This window comes from Diceros bicornis, chromosome 14 (genome assembly GCF_020826845.1).
Source record: "Diceros bicornis minor isolate mBicDic1 chromosome 14, mDicBic1.mat.cur, whole genome shotgun sequence".
NCBI classification, from domain to species: Eukaryota; Metazoa; Chordata; class Mammalia; order Perissodactyla; family Rhinocerotidae; genus Diceros; species Diceros bicornis.
The window spans coordinates 28578377-28599192 of record NC_080753.1 but is presented as its reverse complement, the minus strand read 5'-3'; the positions used below and the strand labels follow the sequence as shown (position 1 = coordinate 28599192).

General features: G+C 47.8%; 1 protein-coding gene across 1 annotated transcript in view; it reads left to right on the top strand.

Annotated features, from left to right (window-relative positions):
* Positions 1 to 1691: 1691 nt before the first annotated feature.
* The window catches only part of PNPLA1 (patatin like phospholipase domain containing 1), a 38888-nt gene continuing 19763 nt past the window's right edge, over positions 1692 to 20816 (top strand). The window contains exon 1 of the mRNA XM_058553967.1: positions 1692 to 1896. Within this exon, the coding sequence (XP_058409950.1) occupies positions 1692 to 1896 (205 nt within the window). The remainder of the gene's footprint in view (positions 1897 to 20816) is intronic.

Below are 20816 nucleotides of genomic sequence, written 5' to 3'. Positions count from 1 at the left end.
TCAGTGGAGCTGACCTGATTTCCCAGGAAGGAGGCAGGCTCTCGTGTTCCACAGGCTGATTGGACTCCACCGTGTCACACCCCACCCTTCACCCCAGCAGTCGGTCACCTCGTATCTCTGTACACCCAACCATACACACATACACAACACACACACATTTTCTCTGTTGCACACACATTTAATCAAAACTCCCTTCCCAAAAGCAGGCAATTATATGCATGGAACTACCTGCCCAAGACAGAAAACTGCCTCCTCACTGAATACTGGACGTTGCCCTCACTGTAGAACTCCAACATGGATCAGCGAGGCCTGCAGAGTTGGCGGGAGCTCCCTGGGAGGGTTCGGCATTGATGGCACATGCTAACAGAGTATGGAGCTGGACTGGGCATTGGGCAGAGAACTTGGTGTCTCGATTCTACTTCTGTTCCTGCCTCTGTATGCTCGGGGGGGGGGGGATGTGGAGGGGAGAGACGTGATCTTGCCACTTCGCTGCTTTGTGACATCCTCAGGTGTTGAAATTTGCGGGCTGTGAGGAAGACCCTCCTTGCCAGGGCCACATTGGAGCCCCCTGGAGCTAACCCTGGTCCCCCACGCCACATCCCTTACCCTTTGGGCTCCAAAACGTCTCTCTGCCCTGAGCCCGGTACCCCCATATCTGGCTCCCCAAGCTGTTCATCCTTGGGGTTAAATATTGCCATCTCAAACTTCTCATTTCAAAGCGGGGAGAGCAGCGTACGATATGAAGCCCCAAACACTTAGAATGATCTAGATTTCAGACTGATTTCTTCTGAGACACTTAGGAGACAGCGTGAAGGTTTGGAGTTGGGTGAGAGGGCGCTACTAAGGGTTGTGGGTCAGTGAAGGGCCGGGGAGAAAAGGCGGCGGGAGGTGGAGAGGTGGTGGTGGGTGGGGCCCCTGAAGCCAAACTGCCCTTCCTGTACAGTTTTGCCCGTGGCCAGTCCTAACGTCTGAACAAACAAGTGAATAAGCAAAGGGGGCACTTATGCAAGGAGAACAAATAACAATAATTGTCTAACACATCGCACATACCACACGGGACCTGGAGAAGGAGCCCAGGGAGAGTGTCGCTGTGGGGGGCATGTGGTGTGAGTGTGTCCACCTCGAAAACCAGAGCCAACTTGGCAGTCCTGCCCCTGCGGGGAGGGGACCCCGTCCTCCTGGAGGGAGGCGGGCATTTAATTCCTTTACTGCCACAGCGTGTCAGGGAGGGAGACACCCTCTGATAACCATCGGAGGTTTCGCAACTCGATGTGTGAAGCCTCCGGGCTGAGGGCTGAGCAGCGCCGCCTCTTTGGGCTGGCCCTGCTTGGCAGCTCCCAGGTGCACCCAGCATGGGCAGAGGGCTGAGTCTGGGCGGGAGATGGCTCTAGCTATGCAATGAAGCCAGGGGGTTGCTCACAGGACCAGGACGCTGCGCACACATCTCGGGGGCCTTCTGCACCTCGTCCTGGGCCTTTGGGGCTGCCTCCTGGCGGAGCTCAACAGGCTCAGGCGGCAGCTGCCTGAACCACCTGTGGGTGTCCCAGCCGACTGGGGAGAGACAGCCACATTCCAGGCTCCAGGCTGGCAGGGAAGCGTGGCAGCGAGTTCCAACAGGAGGGCAGCCAAGCTCAGGGAGGCAAGCGCTGAGGAGTAGTTCCTCCCCCGACGGGAGGCCCCAGGCTGAGGAGATGGAAGAACAGGTGTTCAAAGGGGACCCGGACACCCCTCATTCCATCTCCTTCTCGGGCAGTGGATTCCTCTCCTTCTACCAGGCCGGGGCTGTGGACGCCCTTCGGGACCTGGCCCCCCGGATGCTGGAAACGGCCCATCGCTTTGCCGGGACATCAGCAGGTGCTGTGATCGCGGCCCTGGCCATCTGCGGGATTGAAATGGGTAAGGCCTTTGTTCTGGGTTCCCTGGGGAGCCTCTGGAGGGATTCCCCACAGCAGAGCCCGAAGATGGCTTGGGCATGATTGTGGGAATAAAGCCAGGCCTTCTGGGTGGCAGGAAAGGAAGAGGTGGGCGAGTGGGATGGGGGTAGCTGTGACATTTGAGACTGGGGTCTGCCAGGTCCCAGTCTCTGACTACTGGGTGAGCTTGGACCTGTCTTCCCCTCAATGCTCTTGCCTGTTATGTCTTGTCTCCCAGGGCTTGGGAGCGGGGAAAGGCAGTATCTCCCTCCAACCTCCTGGTGTCAGAAGTCACACCATGACACAGCCACCCATTGGGGTGAAGTGTTGCTCCTGCCTGGCCTTGTTTAAAATGCAGATATCCTTGGGAAGGGCAACACTTCACGTCTTGATCACCTTGGTGGGAAGGGATTTGTCAGACCACCTTCCAGGTGGCTGGAGAGGTGAAAGCTCTGGGGCTGGAGGGATGGACAGAGGGCCAGCCAGAGAGGGAGAAACTGGGAAGAAGTATGGAAGATCTCCCTTCACCTTCGACCCTGCTAGTCCAGGGGCCCCAAAAAGAAGGATGGGGCCAACCACTGACCCAGAGGGCAGAAGCACCATCCTGTGCAGAGGGAGTAAACACGTTCCTAGCAGCCCTGCACAGCAGACCTAGACCTGGTACTGGATCAGCCCAACATCCTCACAGGCTGCCTTGGGTGCAGTTATTCATTTACTGCCCTACCGTTCCATGCCAGCTCCATTCTAGGCACTGGGGACAAAGTTCCTGCCCTCATGGAGCACAAATTTTAGAGAGAGGAGACAGATAATTAACATTCAAACAAATAACCTTATGATGTCATATCAGGAAGTGATAAGATCTAAGAATAAAATTACAGCAGGAAAGGGTCAGAGAGTAAAGTGGGGACTATTTTAGAAAGGGTGGTTGGGGAAGCCCTTTTGGAGGAGGTGACATTCAAGCAGAGACCTGAGTGAAGTAGAGAACAAGCCATTTGAGAATCAGGGAAAGAACGTTCCAGACGGTGGAGCAGCCAGGGAGCCAGTGGGGCTGGGGAGTGGTGGGTGAGAAGGAGGGAGGTGCAGGATAAGGCTGGAGAGGCAGGCAGGGCCACATCACGTGGGGCCTTGTAGCCTGAGTAGTCAGCTCTGATTTCACCCGAGGGAGAGGGGAGCACAGACACGCTGTGAGGGAGGCAACGCAGGGAGGCGGCTGGGAGCATGCGCTCCATCTGGACTGGATCCCAGCTCTGCCATTTCACAACGTGGACCTGGGGGAAATGATTGAACGCTCTATGCCTCAGTTTGGCATCTGTAAAGTGGAGATTCTACTAGTACCTAATTCCCAGGGTTGTTAAAGGATCAACTGAGCTAGTGAGTGAACTGCTTATCATGGTGTCTGGCACATGGCAAGTGCTTGGAACGTGTCAACTACCTGGTTTGGGTTTTTAAGGAACCACGGCTGCTGGGCAGCAGGAGTTGGAGGGGGCACAGGTGGAAACAAGGAGACGGGTAGGAGGCTGTTGAACATCTAGGCCAGGAATGAGTGTGGCAGGTGCTGGGTAGTGAGAAGCTGTTGGATTCAGGTTATACAATGAAGGTGGAGCCAGTGAGACTTGCTGAAGGGCTAGCCACAGTGAGTGGGGAAGAGGTGCGAGCAGGGCACCTTCCTGCTGGAGACCTCTGCACTGGGTGGGAAGTCTTTGTCTTTGTTTTAAAGAATAATAGTAGGGCCGGCCCCGTGGCTTAGCCGTTAAGTGCGCGCACTCCGCTACTGGCGGCCCGGGTTCGGATCCCGGGCGCGCACCGACGCACCGCTTCTCCCGCCATGCTGAGGCCACGTCCCACATACAGCAACTAGAAGGATGTACGACTATGACATACAACTATCTACTGGGGCTTTGGGGAAAAAAAGGAGGAGGATTGGCAATAAATGTTAGCTCAGAGCCGGTCTTCCTCAGCAAAAAGAGGAGGATTAGCATGGATGTTAGCTCAGGGCTGATCTTCCTCACACACACACAAAAAAAGAATAATAGTAATGTCCATTCACTGAGTACCCCTATGTGCAAGATAATTTTTTTCTTTCTAATATTTCACAAGTAATAAATTCTTTCTCGCTACACAAAATTCAAATAATGCAAAAGTATGTAGAGTTTTTTAAAAAGCCTCCACTCACCCCACTTGTCCCCCATCCCACTCTCCCTCCTGTAGCCAGCGCTAAAGACTCTGCTTGGATCCTTCTAGATCTTTTCTCATACACAGAATCCTCTGTGAATGTAGAGTAATGCTTCAGTCACACAGTGGACCCTAGGACAGGCCTTCATAAAGGGGCTGAGGTGAGAGCCCCCACTCCCTCGTCCTGGAGTCACAGAATTCCTGCCCTTGGAGACCCCTTGCCTCTGGAATTCTCTCCCTTTCTGGGTATCTGTGTCGCTCCCCTGCTCCATTGCGCCCACTCTCCTCATGTCTTTATTTCAACTTCTTAAAATACACCACCTGAGAGAGTCAATGGTGTCTTCATCTTCTGGCATTCAAGGACTTTTCAGAATTAATTCAGTTCAACCAGTTGAATAAGTACCGTCAAAAACCTACTTGGCCAGGCTGTAACCAGCTCAGACAGCAGGGGAGGGGAACTAAAACCACGAGAAGGACATGTGACTGCGGGTGTAACCAAGGACTGGACCGTGAGCTGCCCGTGACTAGGAGAGGAGTTCAGGGGAGGGTGAGGTGCACGTGGGACTTGCTCTTTTCTCTCAGCGGTGTGTTATGAGATTTTTCTATATCATTCTGGTCTATTGCATTCATTTTAACTGCCATGTAATTTACTCTTAACCAGCACTTCCTTCCTGTCAGGCACTGTTCTAAGTCTTTGGCATATTGACTCATTCAGTCCTCTCAACAACCCTCTGAGGTGAAAACTATTATATCTCCATTTTACAGAGGAGGAAACTGAGTCACAGAAAGCTTAAATAACTTGCCTAAGGTCATATAAACAGTACTTGGTAAAGCTGGGATTTGAACCCAGTCTGGCCAGAGTCTACACACTCGCCGTTGAAACCACTCTGCTTCTTGACAAAGCAGTGTGAAGGAGTGCGGACGCTAGTTGTATAAATAATGGGGTCAGGGAAGCCTATCTGAGCAGGTGGAATTTGCACACAGACCTGAAAGAGGTGAGGGAGTGAGCCACGAGAGTATCTGGGGAGATCATTCTATGAAGAGGGACCAGTGACTGTGTAACATCCCACCATCAGTTAGAAGCGAAAGACCCAGGACTCGATCTCCTGACATTCTTCAAGGCTCTTTACCTCTTTCAGTATATACTCCATTAAGACTATAGCACGGGTCATTTAGCCATTCTGTTGATGGACATGGCCAAGTTTTTGTTGTTATAAACAATACTGCGCTGAGCATCCTTGTTTGTGTCTCCCATGCCCACGTGGAATGTTTCCCTAGGGTACGCGTCGCGTTAACCTTACCAGACTTGGCTAAATTATTCTCCAAAGAGGTTGTATCAATTTAACCACTAGCAGCTTATACGAGTTCTAATTCCCCACTGTCAGACTTCAAAATGTTGTCACTCTAATAAATGTGAAATTATCTCATTTTATTTTGCTTATTTAATCTGCATATCCTGATTACCAGTGATGTTAAGCATCTCTATGTATCTATTGACCACTTATTGTTTCCCTTCTGTAACTTGCCTGCCTGCTCATATGATCTTTTCCTGTTTTTTCTACCATTGTCTTTTTCTCCTTAGCTTGTAGATGTTCTTCATATAGTCTGCACACTAATCATTTGTTAGTTATAGACATTGCAACTATCTTATTCCACTCCATGGCTTGTCATTTTATTTCATGATGTCTTTTGTCATTCAGAAAATTTCCGTTCTAATGCAAATGTATCAATCTTTTCCTCTAACAAATGTGTTTTTTTAATATCTTTGCTTTGTTACAATGATTTCATCTGTATTTTCTTTCAAAAGCTTTAAAGTGTTGCTCTTTCATATTTAGGTTAATCCATCTGGAATTTGTTTTGTGGCTAGTTTGAGGTAGAAATCTAAGTTTTTAGTTGTTTTGCCATGTGGAAACCAATTATCCAACACCATTTATAAGCAGCCCTTTCCACACTTGTTTGAAATGCTGTCTCTGGCTTATTCAAGTTCCTGGATTCTTAAGAATCTGTCCTGGAGTCTCTCTTCTCTTCCCCTGGCAAATTTGTCTGTTTCTGCACCAAATCACACAGTTTTAGTCACTATAGCCTTACAATAAGGGGTACATCATATAAGGCAATCCTTCTCCTTCTCCTCTTCCAATTTCTTCTTCAAATATTACCTCTATTATTCTTGACCCCTGTTCTTCCCCATGGGAAAAGCTCTGTTGGGATTTTGATTGAAATAACGTCTTCCCATTTATAAACAGGATCTACCTCTCTATTTCTTCTGCCCTTTTTTGTCCTTCAATAAAGATTTTGTGTATCTTTTATTAGATTTATTAGTTTTTGTTGCTATGGAGAATAGGATCTTTTTTTCTATGGCATTTTCTAATCTAATTGCTTATTGCTGATGTAAAGCAATGTTGATTGCTTTTGCATGTTGATCTTGTTTTGAGAAACCTTGTGAACATTCTTAATAGTTCTGAAAGTTTGTTGGTAGATTATCTCACATTTTATGTGTAAACAATCACAGCATCTGCATATAACCAGAAGTTTGTCTCTTTTTAAAAAAGTCTTCAACACTTGGCCCCCCAGGGCGTCTCTCCTCCAGGCTATGCCCTCTCCTCTTGTTCCCAGCCCTAGCTTTTCTGTCCTGAGATGGTGTGTTTTGTTCCTGTGAAAGCTGAGGCAGCAGTGGGTCCACCTTCCTGCGACGTGTGCCTAGTTCTGTGATAGGGCCAATTTGGGGGCACGTGAAAATGTTTTGTAAAAACACTTAAACAGTGCCTGGTTTTCATTAGAGATATGGTCAAGATTCGTTCATTCATTCATTCACCGGAGGAGAGATGGTCTCCATGATGACCAGTGGGGGGATTCAGAATTTCTAATCTGGTGAGAAGCAGGGCTGGGAACTTGCCTCAAAGCTGTATTTGCATAATCTTGAAATATAAAATTTTTTCTTATCAAAGAATGGGGATTTGGTAGACTTAAAACCCCATCCCCACGTAAGCTACTGCTTGGGACCTTTCCCCCATAAAAACTGCATGGCTAGCCATCCATCCATCCATCCATTCATTCAAGTGTTTGTTGAGCATATATAGGCCCTGCAGAGTTACAGAGATATAATACAAAATGAAACTCTGCCCTTGCCCTCAAGGAGTTCACAGGCTGCTCAAACTCGCAGGCAGCCACCAAGTAGTTACAATACAAGAAAGTTCCGACTGAATGTTAGTAAACGAAAAGTCATAGGAGTGCAGAGGGAGGGAGCAAACACCTCCAGCCGTGGAGGGCCTCGTGGAAGTGGCATCTGAGCTAGTGTTGGAACGGTGTGTAGAAGCTCCACAGGTAGAGACAGATTGGGCAGGAGCCTAGGCTCCTATCGAGGACACGGCGTGACAACGCATCAGAGTCACATGCTGGGCAAATGTGATACCTCCAGGAGGTGGTGAATAGTGCAGGTCCACCAGCGTCAGGGGTCGATATGAGGGTGTCAGAGAGAGGCAACTTTCAGCTCAGCAAGGGTTGTCCAAGATGGAACAGGCTGTTCCCAAAGAAGAAGACATGTCCTCGGGTCCCCTTCATTCAGTGCAGACTGAGAGGACCTGTAATCCTGAGGGCTCCAGATGCCTGGGCTGAAACCCACAGTGAGAAGTATTTTTTATATTGTGACCCAGTGTAAACACAAATCTAAAAGAGAAGTTTCAGGATAGAATATTTACCATACACTGTGCAGCATTTTCATATTCTCTTCTAGTCATTAAAAGAATCTTCATTAAATCAATGGTCCTCAATCTTGGCTGCACATTCAAATCACCTGGGGAGCTTTAAAACCTCCACTGCCCAGGCTTCTCCCCAAACAAATTAAACCAGGATCTCTACGGGCAGGCCCCGAGCACCAGTGTTTATTCAGCTCCCAGGTGAGTCCAGGGCACAGCCATGGTTCAGACAGTGCACTTTGGAAAACTAAGATGAACTACCTCCCTATGATTCTACGAGTGTCTGACCAGGCAGTGGAAATGGGCCAGGCATTTCATATGGAAACTTATAAAATGTCCATCACCATCCTGGAATAATGAAAATTCTGTATCTGATTATTGATGGGGAATGGCTTTTCCAGGGTAAAGAGAAGGCTGGGTTAGTTTCTGTGCATTCCTCTGGCTGGACCATAAATGAGGAAGACTGGCCTTGGTTAAGGGGCTGGTCCATTCCTTCCCCTTAGTCCATCCCCACACCCAATCCACTTTTCAGAGAAGCCAGTGAAGAAGCCTCTTCTGGCTCTTCCCCACCCCCCATTTTTTTTTTTTTAACTTTTCAAAATAGCTTTATTGAGATATAATTCACATAGCCTACAAGTCACACATTTAAGGTGTATAATTCAATGGTTTTTAGTATATTCTCCAAGTTGTGCATCCAATATCACAATTATAGAACATTTTAATTATCCCCCAAAGAAGCCCCACTCCCCTTAGCTGTCACCTCTCAATTCCTCCATTCCGCCAAGCACCTGGCAGCCACTAATCTACTTTCTGCCTGTACATTTGCCTATTCTGGACATTTAATATAAATGGAATCATATAACATGTAGCCGTTTGTGTCTGGCTTCTTTCACTTAGTATGACATTTTCAGAGTTCGTGCATGCTGTAGCATGTGCCAGTATTTCACTCTTTTTTATTGCCAAATAATATTCCATTGTGCGGATATAACCCATTTTGTTTATCCATTCATCAGGTGATGTACATTTGGGTGGTTTGTACTTTGGGCTATTATGAATAATGCTGCTACGAACATTCATGTACATTTAAAAAACTTTGTAGGAGCCAGCCCGGTGACCTAGTGGTTAAGTTCGCGTGCTCCGCTTCGGTGGCCTAGGGTTCGCAGGTTCGGATCCTGGGCGCAAACCTATACACCACACATCAAGCCATGCTGTGCTGGCGTCCCACATATAAAATGGAGGAAGATGGGCACAGATGTTAGCTCAGGGCTAATCTTCCTCAGCAAAAAAAAAAAAAAATAACTTTTTAATAATTTTTTTAATGGAAAAATTTCAAACATATTGGAGAGAATAATGTAATGAACTCCCAAGAACCGTCATCTAACTTCAACAATTATCAGTATTCACCAACTGGTTTCATCTATATGCCTCCCACCCTGCTTTGTTTTGTTTTGTTTTTTATATTTTTATTTTAAAATAATTTAAAATTCTCACAGAAGTTGCATGTAGCCTCACCTGGCTTTGTTTTGCCAGAGTGCTTCGGAGCATGTATTTGTCTACGGATAAGGACTGTGAGTCTGAGGAGAAGCCTGGGGGAGCGAGGCTGGTTGATCTCCTCAGAGCACAGGATAGTGGTGGGCAGGCATCAGGTTCAGTGGCTGTTCCCCTGCTGGGGGAGGGGAGGGCGGAAAGGAAGGAGTGGGGGACGGGGGGAACCGGGGACTGAGCTGACTTTTAGCCAAGCTTATCAGGTGACTTTGTTTTGTCCTCTAAAAGTAATGATTTCCAGGGGTCAGCCCAGTGGAGCAAGTGGTCAAGTGCGTGCGCTCTGCTGTGGCAGCCCAGGGTTCGCCGGTTTGGATCCCGGGCACGCACTGACGTACCGCTTGGCAAGCCATGCTGTGGCGGCATCCCATATAAAGTAGAGGAAGAAGGGCATGGATGTTAGCCCAGGGCCATTCTTCTTCAGCAAAAAAAGAGGAGGATTGGCAGATGTTAGCACAGGGCTGATCTTCTTCACAAAAAAAAAGAAGTAAAAAATAAATAAATAGAAGTCATTATTTCCAATACCTCTCATGCTGCCTTCTCAACAATGCCAACCCCAACCTTCCCCACAAACCCCCAAACCACTAGATAAAATATTGAAAGTGTGGGGCTGAGTGTTAGGGCTGAGAGTGGGGGCTCATTCCCTTCCACAGTCATCTCAGGATATGTCATATCTCTATGCCATTGCTCAAGCTGTTCCCTCTCCCAGGATATCTGTCCCCTTTCTTCTCTCCATATGTTGCATCTCCCCACCCCCCAAGGCCTACCTCAGCCGTCACCTCCTCTGAGAGTCTCTCCTGATTCCCACCAGGCACTAAATCCTTGGTGCTCCCACAGCTGGCTCTAGGATAGCACTTGCCTCAGAGACCAGAATCCCCACTGCAAAGAGCACTTGACTAGGAAGCAAGATCTCTGGATTCTGAGAACAAAAGTGTCCTACAGTCAGATTACGAGCCTAGCTTGCCATACACATTATTCTCATGTGGTCTTTCAGAATGGGGTTTATAAGGAGTCAGGTGCAGTGCAAACCAAAGCTGGTCTGACCCCAATGTCCAAAGTCTCTCCAGCCCTCCCTTCCCTCTGGTCCCAGGAATCCACTCAGCAGTGAGCAACCTTGGACAAGCCCCGCTGAGCCTCAGATCAGCTTCTGTACAATGAAAGAGAGCAATGCCCACCTCCCCCTCCCCCAAGCTGGCTCTGGGAATCAGCAGGGGTCTCTATGAACGAGATTTGCAAACTCAGGTTGATACTGTAGTTGCATTGGTTGGGATAGCAGAGGCTTCAACAAGACAGAAGAGCATTGCTCACTCATGTGGCCTTTGCACTCCAGCCCCACAAGGCTGGTGTGGCATCTCCACAGAGTTAGGACCCAGGGTCCTTCCATCGTGTTACTCACAGTCCAAGAGGACTCCCCGCTATGACAGTGTTCCAGCTAGTCAGAAAGAGGAAGGGGGAGGGCACGTCTCTTCCCTTTAAGGGTAGGCCTTGAAGGTGACACACATCATGTCACCTTACATCCCATGGATCAGAACTTAATCGCCTGGCCACACCTGACTGCAAGGGAGGCTGGGAAATGTAGACTTTATTCTGATAAACCATGTGTCTAGCAAAATTGGAGGTTCAATTACTATGGAAGAAGAGGAGAATGGATGCTGGGGACAACTAGCAGTCTCTGCCATGACAACCATAATTGGAGATATTATGATGGTGGAGAGACTACCCCTGCCTGGGACCAAGAGCATGACTCCATAACCACAAAGTCAAGTCCATCTGTTGGCTGGGGAGGGGCTCAGTTCTGAACCATCAGTAGGCTGCCTTCTTGGAAGCTGGGGGTGTGAGTGCATCAGTCCTGCCGAGGGGCTTGGGCAGTGTGCCATGGCATTCACTGCATCCCCTACCCAGAATGACCTTCTGTTCTTTGCTCTAGAGATATCACCTCTTCCCAAGACACCCTCCCATTTTACCCCACTCAGTCTCTTTCTAAGATCTCTAGTTTATCCATAGAATCTGTCCACCTATTCTAGCACTTGCTGGTGGACTGTATTGTTTCAGATGAAGTGTCACATTTCATCAACTGGATTGGTCGAGCAGTCTGAGATCTTATGGGTCCCAATGGCTCCCACAAACTGCTCATCAAACAAAACCCACTTGAAAACTCCTCACAATCACTGGCCGTTGGCAGGCAGGATACTGAATATGTCTTTGCAATTTCTATTTTGAGGTTTACCTGGCTCTTAGATAATTTTCTGTAGTTATGGTATGACATAATACTAGAATGTCGTAGAAAGAAGGTCGGCAAGTTCGACTCCTTCATTTTACAGATAATTGTATTTAGACTTTGGGAGAGGAAGTGACTAATCAGAGGGAGGTGGACCTCACTTAGGCCAATGGTTTCCAAACTGTGTTCCAAGGAACCCCAGTGATCTACGGGGGTGGAGGGGTGGGGACAGAGGAGCAGGAAGAGGACACATACTGAAGGCCTGGGGCCTCCCCCTCAGCTTCCACAAGTATAGTCTTGCTATCGTCCATCTTATACGTGCGGGTTCTAAAATTTCACTTAAAGAAGGTCTTCCAGTGATTTTTATTTGTTTGAAAGCCACTGTTGGAGCCTAATCCCCGCAATGTGTAGACAAGATGTCGAGGACCAGATTCTAGCTGAATTACGATGATGAAATAGACCATTCATCCCTTCATCCTTTCTAGGGCCTGGGGAGCCAGCAGTGAACAAAACAACTGTCCGCCCTCATGGAGCTGACATTCTCTCCGTGAAATCAAACCACCAATGAGATAAACACAGCCCTGCAGCGCAAATGTGCTTGTGTTCTCAGAAAGGAAGGCGGCTGTCCTTCTGGACAGGAAATGGGCTTCAAAAGGACCTGGCAAAGCACACGAGAGGGCCAGGGAGCAGTGGGGGCCCCCACCCCACAAACGTGGGCACAGCAGGACCCAGCACAACTCCTCCCATGGAGACAGAGGACACTACAGGTGTTATGGTCTGCCTCCCACACCTGGTCCAGTGCTGCCTCGGGCAGCTCCTGCCATTCTGGTGACCAAAGGCTTCCTGGGGCCCTGGAGCCAAGGGCGGCCGGAGTTATTGTCATTGGCAGGTGGCTCAGGTGTGTACTGGGCATCAGGCCCACTGGGGCCTGAGGGGCCAGTGCTGTGAAGACAAGACTACGTCTGTGAAAACCCTGGCTCTCGTAACTCTTTTCCTTGGTCACTCGTGTGCCTGTCTTTGTCCAAACAAGACACCCCAGATTTGGTGGAGAACGTAGCTCCCAGGAAGGAGGACGGAGCTGGAGTCCCAGCTGTGGGTCCTTGGCCACCCAGTGACCTGCCTCAGACTCGGTTTTCCCATCTGTAACTTGGGAGTGACATCACATCCTTGGACATTGCAATGAGGGACAAAAGAAGATGCAGATGTGCTCCTGGCACAGTGCCTGGCAAATATGAGTCACAAAATGAGTCTTTGGTAATGAATGTTGAATGAATGGATGAATAAGTGAAAAGAAAATTATCTTGAAGTAGAAAAGCATAGGTAAAGCAGCATTTTTCAAACTTAACTGAAGAATGTCGTAGAGATTTATTAAACTTATTAAAACAAAGATTATTGGACTCTAACCTAGTCCAATTAATATTTTAATTGGGGGCTCATCTGCACAAGAACTTGGCGGGAATTCTGCTTGGCCTGGGCAGTGGAAGGACCCGTCCGAGCTGGTTTGCCTTGGCCCTGGCCAGGCACCCCAGGGTTATCACCAACACAGGACCAATTTTCATGTTAAATACCTTGTAGGTTGTGTCAGCTCAAGCTCTAAACCCCACATAACGCAGGCTTGGGACTGAGAGTTTTGATGGGAGACTTTGTGTTTTTTCACCCAGAGCCCTGGGCAGAGACGAGCCGCTGGAACCATTCACTGGCCCAGCAGGTGTTGGAGGGGGCCGGCTTTAAGCAGGAGCATCTGCCCCTCACACAGCCCAGGACCACAGTCCCCATCCCTGCCAGTTTCTGGTCTGATAACATCATCAGCTTTCCCTCTCATGGCTTTCAGGTCCTTCTTCAGTTCTTTCTTGTGAGTTCAACCACGTCTCACAGTTTAATTTAATTTAATTAATTTATTTATTTATTTTGTGAGGAAGATCAGCCCTCAGCTAACATCTGATGCCAATCCTCCTCTTTTTGCTGAGGAAGACCGGCCCTGAGCTAACATCCACGCCCATCTTCCTCTACTTTACATGGGATGCCGCCACAGCATGGCTCGACAAGAGTACGTCAGTGCGCACCCGGGATCCGAACCGGCGAACCCTGGACCACCGCAGCAGAGCGCGCACAGTTAACTGCTTGCGCCACCGGGCTGGCACCTTTATTTTGTTTTATATCAGGCTTTTTGTTGTTATTCCTGGAACTGGAGAGGTTCCTTTTTAGCTCTGCCCACTATATTGCTGGAGCTGGAAGTCTCTGCAGAGTTCTTTAAGACACGAATGAGAACCTCTATTTTTTCCTGTTGCAGGTGGGGTGTGTATGTGTCTGTGTGTGTGTGTGTGTTGCCCAGATGTAACCTCGAGTTCAGTCCTGGCTGCTAGGTACACTTTCACAATCAAAATGTCTTCCTCAAAATTCATTCCCAGAGTTGTTTTTCTGCCTGAAATGGCAGCTTTTTCTGTAAAAAGGCACTCTGCTCTGCTTCACGTCTTAGTGTCACGCTAATAATGGCTATTTATCAAGCACGTAGAATGTGCCAGGCATTGTGCTCAATGCTTTGCACGAATCACTTACTTTAATCCTCTCCCAACTCTGTCAGCAGATACTGTATTTATTCCCATTTATACCCAAGGGGGAAACAGGTATATAGAGATTAGATAACTTGCCCAGGTTTATACAACAGAACCAAGCCTGGGATCTCTCTTAATTTCTATGTTCTGCACCCTCTCTAATCATGAGTTCAGAAGTTGCTTTGCAAGCAACCTGACAGCTTTTCTGCCAAACTCCATGGGCCAGGCAATCATTCGCACATTGGTTAAGAAAGTGAGATCAAATGACATGTTATACACAAAAAGAACGTTTTATAAAGTGCTACAGAAATGACATCACTACGTGATGGTGGTTGTAACTTGTACTACCACGTTGGAATCAGTCTGTTTCAAGTTACCCAAAGTAACTTGTTTACATGTTTTAACTGCTCCAACCAAACGGATAAAGATTTATCTGCTCCCAAAACCCCTTTGGACTCTTAAGTAGAACAGAACTGAATGGAAAATCGGGTAAAACTCTGAATGTGTTGATTACACAGTAGCAACATCTAATTATTTTGAAAGCAACTCATCATCCAATTATTTGGAAAGTCACTCAGGTGACATACCTGGATCCATTCCCCCCAGGTGTTCACTGAGCCCCTGCTGAGCTGCAAGCACCGTGTGTCTAACAGCCTTGGTCCATCTGTGTTTTTTTACTTTAATAATAATAAACTTGTTATTCTGGAATAATGTTAGATTTACAGAAAAGTTGCTGAGATTGTCCAGAGAGTTCCATACATCCTTCACCCAGTTTCCCCTAATGTTATCATCTTACATAACCATGGTACATTTATCAACACGAAGACATCAACACTGGTACCTTACTGTTAACTATAGATCTCACCAATTTTTCTACTAACGTTCTTTTTCTGTCCCAGGATCCAATCCAGGATCCCATATCCATTTCTAAACCAGTTCGCTTAGAGAGTATTAAAATAGCATTATTTTCTTTGCTTCACTTTGGGATTAAACTCAGCAAAGGCAGTTGAGCTCCATTTCCAATTCTACAGGGAAAACAAGCAAACAAACAATAAACAAACCTCCGGACTGGTCTGACTCCCATTTGAGTTAGGAGGTGACCCATCAATCCTGAGGGTAACCCAACTCTGTCCTCATGAGACCATCACATAAGGCAGAATCTCCTCCTCAGTCCCAGCTCAAGGTCTTGTGTCCGTCGATGTGGCGGCAAGAGTTAGGAGCAGGCTGGACAGAGAGAACTGCTCTGTGGTTTGCCCTATCACAACCCCAAGTCCGGCTGAGTCACTGAAGAATTCCAGCTTTCTGACCACCAGTTGGAAAGATTCCTACCAGCCCAGTAGAGAAGACACTCTTTGATCTCCTCCTTCAGTTCATTCATCCATTCATTTATTACCACTCATTATTAATTTAGTCAGCAAACATTTATTAAGTCCCTACAGTATGTCAGGTACTGAATTAAGTGCTGGGGGTATAATGGGGAACAAAACAGAAATTGTCCCTTCTAAAGGAACATTTATTCATTCTTGAATACCTACTAAGTGTTCAACACTGAGCAATAATGGGGAGAAGGGTGTTCTGGGCACAGGCCCTGTCCTCAAGGAACGCAGCTAGCCAGAGACACAGGACAGGCCACTCAAGACAGCCTGAGAGAAATAGTGCAGACAGTAAGGGGGAAAGAGAGAGCTAACAGCAAGGGTGATGAGGAGAGGCTTTATGGAAGAGGCCCCAAGCTTAAGCTGAGCTTTAGGGTGAGGTCTGTATAGATGATAAAAAAAAATTAAAAAAAAAAAAATTGTGTGTAGTGGGGAGAAAAGCAGGATTGTGCACTGTGTGTTTGCTAATGAGAGAAGAGACGACCTGGCCTGAGAAGGGGCTTTGGGTGTGGGGGTAGAGGAGCATATGTTCGAAGATGTGATTTGGGTTCCATTGCTCTAAAGAGAGTCTTTCTGTCTCCCAGGGACATCTGAGCCCTTAGGAGGTGGGCCTAAACTAAATCCTAGAAAGGCAGATCCCAAGAGCCTTCGTGGAACCACCCCCTCGCCTTGCAGTGGGAAACGGGGGCTCTGAGAGATGAAAGGCACGTTCCTGGTGGATGCAGTGAGCTGTGGTGGAAAGCACACTGGCTTTGGGGCCCTCAGGGGCCTAGCTTCAAGGCGTAGCTCACTGCTTTCCAGCTGCATGACCTTGGGCAAGTTACTGGTTGAGTCTCCATTTCCTCATCTGTAAAGAGGAGACAACCACAGCACCTACCTCAAAGAAGTGTCCTGAAGGTTCAATGAGACAATGGGGCCTCAGAGTCTGGCACAGTGCCTGGCAACAAGGAGGCACCAAAAAGTGGTAACTAAGTAAGAGTGGTAAACAGTGGGGTGGAACTAGAACCCCGTGGCTTCATGAGAACTTCAAGACTCACGTAACATAGATGGAGAGAGATGTGGGTAATAGACCCAACCAACTGAAGTCTTGGACAGCTGGGGCAGTGAATAACTCCAGTCAGCAGAAATGAACTTTAGCTATCATGGGTTTTGATAGAGGAGACATGGATGTTCCTCTGCAGTGATGCCTTAATTTGAGCAAATCTCGAATGGGGAGATGCTCTAAGATGGCCTTTCCTCTGTACAGCAGAGGCTCACCTGGAAGTCCCCTGACCACACACACACACACACACACACACACACACACTCACACCCCAAAAGACAACTCTTAAGACTAGAGGGTGACTAGTTCACAGCTCTCGCATTATCCCAGCGTCCTCTCAGTAGGGCAGGAAGAGTTTGTAGGGTAGGACAGGCCACAGCGTGGAAGGAGGGGCAGCACTGGTTTCTACCTTGGTGCAGGATCCCAAAGGGACTTCTGGGTCCACCAAAGCAAACAGAGAGAAAAGAGCCGAGACAATGGCCCTGAGAACTTGTGAAGTCCCAGAGAACATTCTAGACACATTCCTTCTCTGCCTCTTTCATCTCAAGGTGATCAGTAGATCCTTTAGTGGAAGGTTGGGGAGACTGTGCCTGGATCCTGGGGAGAGATATACGGGGGCAGGGTGATAGGAATCCAGGTGATGAACAGTGTGTGTGTGTAGGGGGGTGCTACTGTTTCCACGGCAACCTGATAGAAGCTGATCTGAACTTTTAAAGCCAATTCTTTAGTAAACTCTTAGGGTTAGAAAAAGGTCTGTGTGGAAGACTGTTATTGTCTATTAAAAAGTATTGTTTTTTGGTTTTTATTTTTTTAAGTACTTCATAGGTCAGAGCTGTTTTGCTTTTGGCTAAAGCCTATAATGCATTCAGACCAGAGTAGAAAAATGTGAGTTTTCTCATACATTCTAGTTCCAGTTTCTGCTAACATAGACTGTGTGACCTAAGGTATATCCGTCCTTCATTCATTTCTTCAGCCAGCCAGCCAGCCAGCCAGCCAGCCAGCCAGCCAGCTAGCCATTCAGCCATATTTATTGAGCTTAACCTCTATCCTGGGCTGGATTTCTTACCTGTAAAATGAGAGAATTAGTCTGGTTTAGTATTTTTGACCTAGGCTCATAGAATCCTAGGAGTTTCTGGATGGTGTTTTCAGGAGCTTCCTTCCTAGGATGGGGTGGGCGATTGGACAGGGTCTGAGACCACACTTGGCTTCAACCCAGAACAGCCCCATTTTTAGCTGTTTCATATATTGGGCTTCCACTTGAGATTTCTTTTGAACAAAGGCTCCCTGACTGAAAAATCACTGCCACAGAGGGTCTCTATTGGTCTTCCAGCGGCAACACTGCAGCTTCAAGCCAAGTTTTTTTTCAGTCAATGCCCCTGCAGTGTAGGGTATAGAAATAAAACGGTGAATAAGCCAGGGTCATTGTCCCTCAGGGACTCGCTGTCACTGTGAGGATAAACTGAGATTATAAGTGTGAAAACCTGCTTGGGTAAACGACTGTTGTTAAGATAATAATAATTATTATTATTACAGTGGAGTCAGGCAGTCAGACATACCCACAGGGAAACGCAGCCTGTAATTCAGCCTGCAATTAGCGACCAGGTAGGAGCAGCAGACTCGCAGGTGCTCCACACAGGGACTCCGAAAATTGCCAGGGCTTTCCTGGGAAGGCAGCTCTGCTAGTCGACGCCTCCCCACGGGCCACTGCGCCCCCTGCTTCCTCGGAGCCCACCCAGCCGGCTGCTGGGGAAGCAGAGCCGGCGGCGGGCAGCGCCTCGCGGTGATTGGCTGAGCCGGAGGTTGTTGCTAGGCTACCAGTCCGCAGGAGACTGGGGCCGTGTAGTCCCATCCTCCATGGCAGATCCACTCCCAACAGCAGACCTAATTCGGGCACCCCGTGAAAGGGATCCCCAGCAGTTTAAATTGTCAGCTGCCAAGTACCCATCTTTCTAGGATTTTTCACTTAGCAAGAGGCCCTGTGAAGGAGGGGAAGAGAAGCTTTCTGTTTTTATTCTCTGGGTCACCTTGAATAGCTGCTTCTCTCTCCGGACCTCAGTGCCCTCCTTTGATGTCTGGGTTCATTCATTTATTTATTATGCATGCATGCATTCATGTTTATTAAGTACCTAGCATGTTCCAGGCACTATATCAGGTGCTAGGGACAAAGGGATGAATAAGACAGAGGCCATCTTTCCCTCATGAAAGGAGGAAACATTAGGCACTTAAGCACATAAATAAGATAAACACATATCTACAGGACCAGACCGTGGCCTGGTGGTTAAGATCAGCACACTCTGCTTTGGCAGCCCAGTTTGTTCCCAGTGTGGCCCTACACCACTCCTCGGTGGCTGTGCTGTGGCAGCAACCCACATACAAAATAGAGGAAGACTGGTGCATATGTTTGCTCAGGGTGAATCTTCCTCAGCAAAAAGAGGAAGATTAGCAATGGATGTTAGCTCAGGGTGAATATTCCTCAGCAAAAAAAAAAAAAAAGATAAACACGTATCTAATTATCCCTTCCCCTTCAACGATTTTTCTAAGCCCCCCTTTTTCCCTACTAAATCTGTAGAGTCCCCCAAGTTGACAGCAGAGGGAGTGCTGCTGCCAACTGTGCCCATACAACATTACACCCAACCCATCCCCTTACCGTGCTCTGAAACAGGGGTACACCCTCTCATCTCCACAGTGCCTTTACTTTGCTCTTTTGCATCTACACGTGAGCCTGAGCACACCTCAATAAAGATGTGGGACAGGGACCATTGTCACCTATTCAGATGAGAAAGCTTGTCCATGGTCAAGAAGACTTGTCCATGGTCACATGGGGAGTTACTGACATAACCAATGTTGAGCACTTACTATGTGCTGGCACTTTAAAACCTTATCTGCCTCATAACATCACAGTAAGGTAGATTATTATCCCCATTTTACAGGTGGCAAAATTGAGGCTGGAAGAAGTTATTTGACTTGCCAGTGATGACCCAGATAGTATGTGGTGAAGCTGGCGTTTGAGCCCAATCTCCTGGCTCCAAAGCCTGAGTTCTTTCCAAGATATGGATCTGGTCCCAAAAAAGAGTAAAAGTCTCTCTGAGTGGCTGAAACTTGGAGGGGCTTCCAAAAGCCCTTCAAAATATCCCAGTCCCAGGATCTTATTTCTTTTCCTACTGAAGTTCTTGGCACAACAGACTCATAAAACCTGGTGAATTGGCCACACCCATCAATATAGTTAACTGTGTTAACTGTCCATCAGGGATGACCTTGCCTTCAAGCTTTTATTGGGTGACTAAGTCAAGAAGCTCTTGCCTGTGAGAACCTCCATTGCTTGCTTTTCCTCCCTGTCAGGTTTTTATTTTCCTTTGTTCATACACTGACCAAACATTGAGCACCCACCAAGTGTCAGCGGGAGGCTTGGTGGGCGTAGATGAGTATGGCCCATCCCTGCCCTCGAGTAGCTCCCAGCCTATAGCAAAGGTTTCTGAAGGGCCTTCTATGGGCAAAGCCCAGTGACAGGCCATAGAGAGGGGAGGACCACAAAGACCTGCCTTCAGAGAGTCTCCTGCTGGGCTGGGGAGACAGACTGCTCTTGGATGATACAAAGGTGTGAAAAGTGGAAAGGAGCAGAAGTGGCCGTCGCAAGTGAGGGTGGGGGTGGGAGCAGCCAATCTTGAGTTTCCTGTGGTGCTGCTTTTAAATCCCATGTTGCTGTGGTCACTGTGGGACATTGCGTCTCAGAGCCCCACAGCCTGCAGCTTGGAAGGAGGGTTTTAAACAGGAGAAGGTGCTGGAAATTACAGAGATGCATAAAGAAGCAAGCTAAATTTATCCCTCCTCACAGCATTCAGCTATTGCTATGCTTAACACTTGACTTTCTACCAATGGAGACTTGTTTAAACAGATCAGTTGCTTTTCCCTCAGCTGGGAAAAGAGGGAGAGAGAGAGACAGAGAGACAGAGAAAGAGATAATCAGAGACTCTGAAGACAGAGACACACAGAGAGAGACCTGAAGAGAAGCAAGGACAGGCAGAGATAAAGGCATCCTTTGGTACACAGCCCCAGTGAGCAGCAGGCAAGAATATTAAACTGAGACCAGCCCTGGTGGCCTAGTGGTTAAATGTGGCTCACTCCGCTTCAGCGGTCCAGGTTTGATTCCCAGGCGCAGACCTACACTGCTCTATTAGGGGCCAAGTTGTGCTGGCAGCCCACAAACAAAAAAATAGAGGAAGATTGGCATGGATGTTAGCTCAGGGCAAATCTTCCTCAGCAAAAAAAAAAAAAAAAAAAAAAAAAAGAATATTAAACTGGGTTCCTGAGTGAG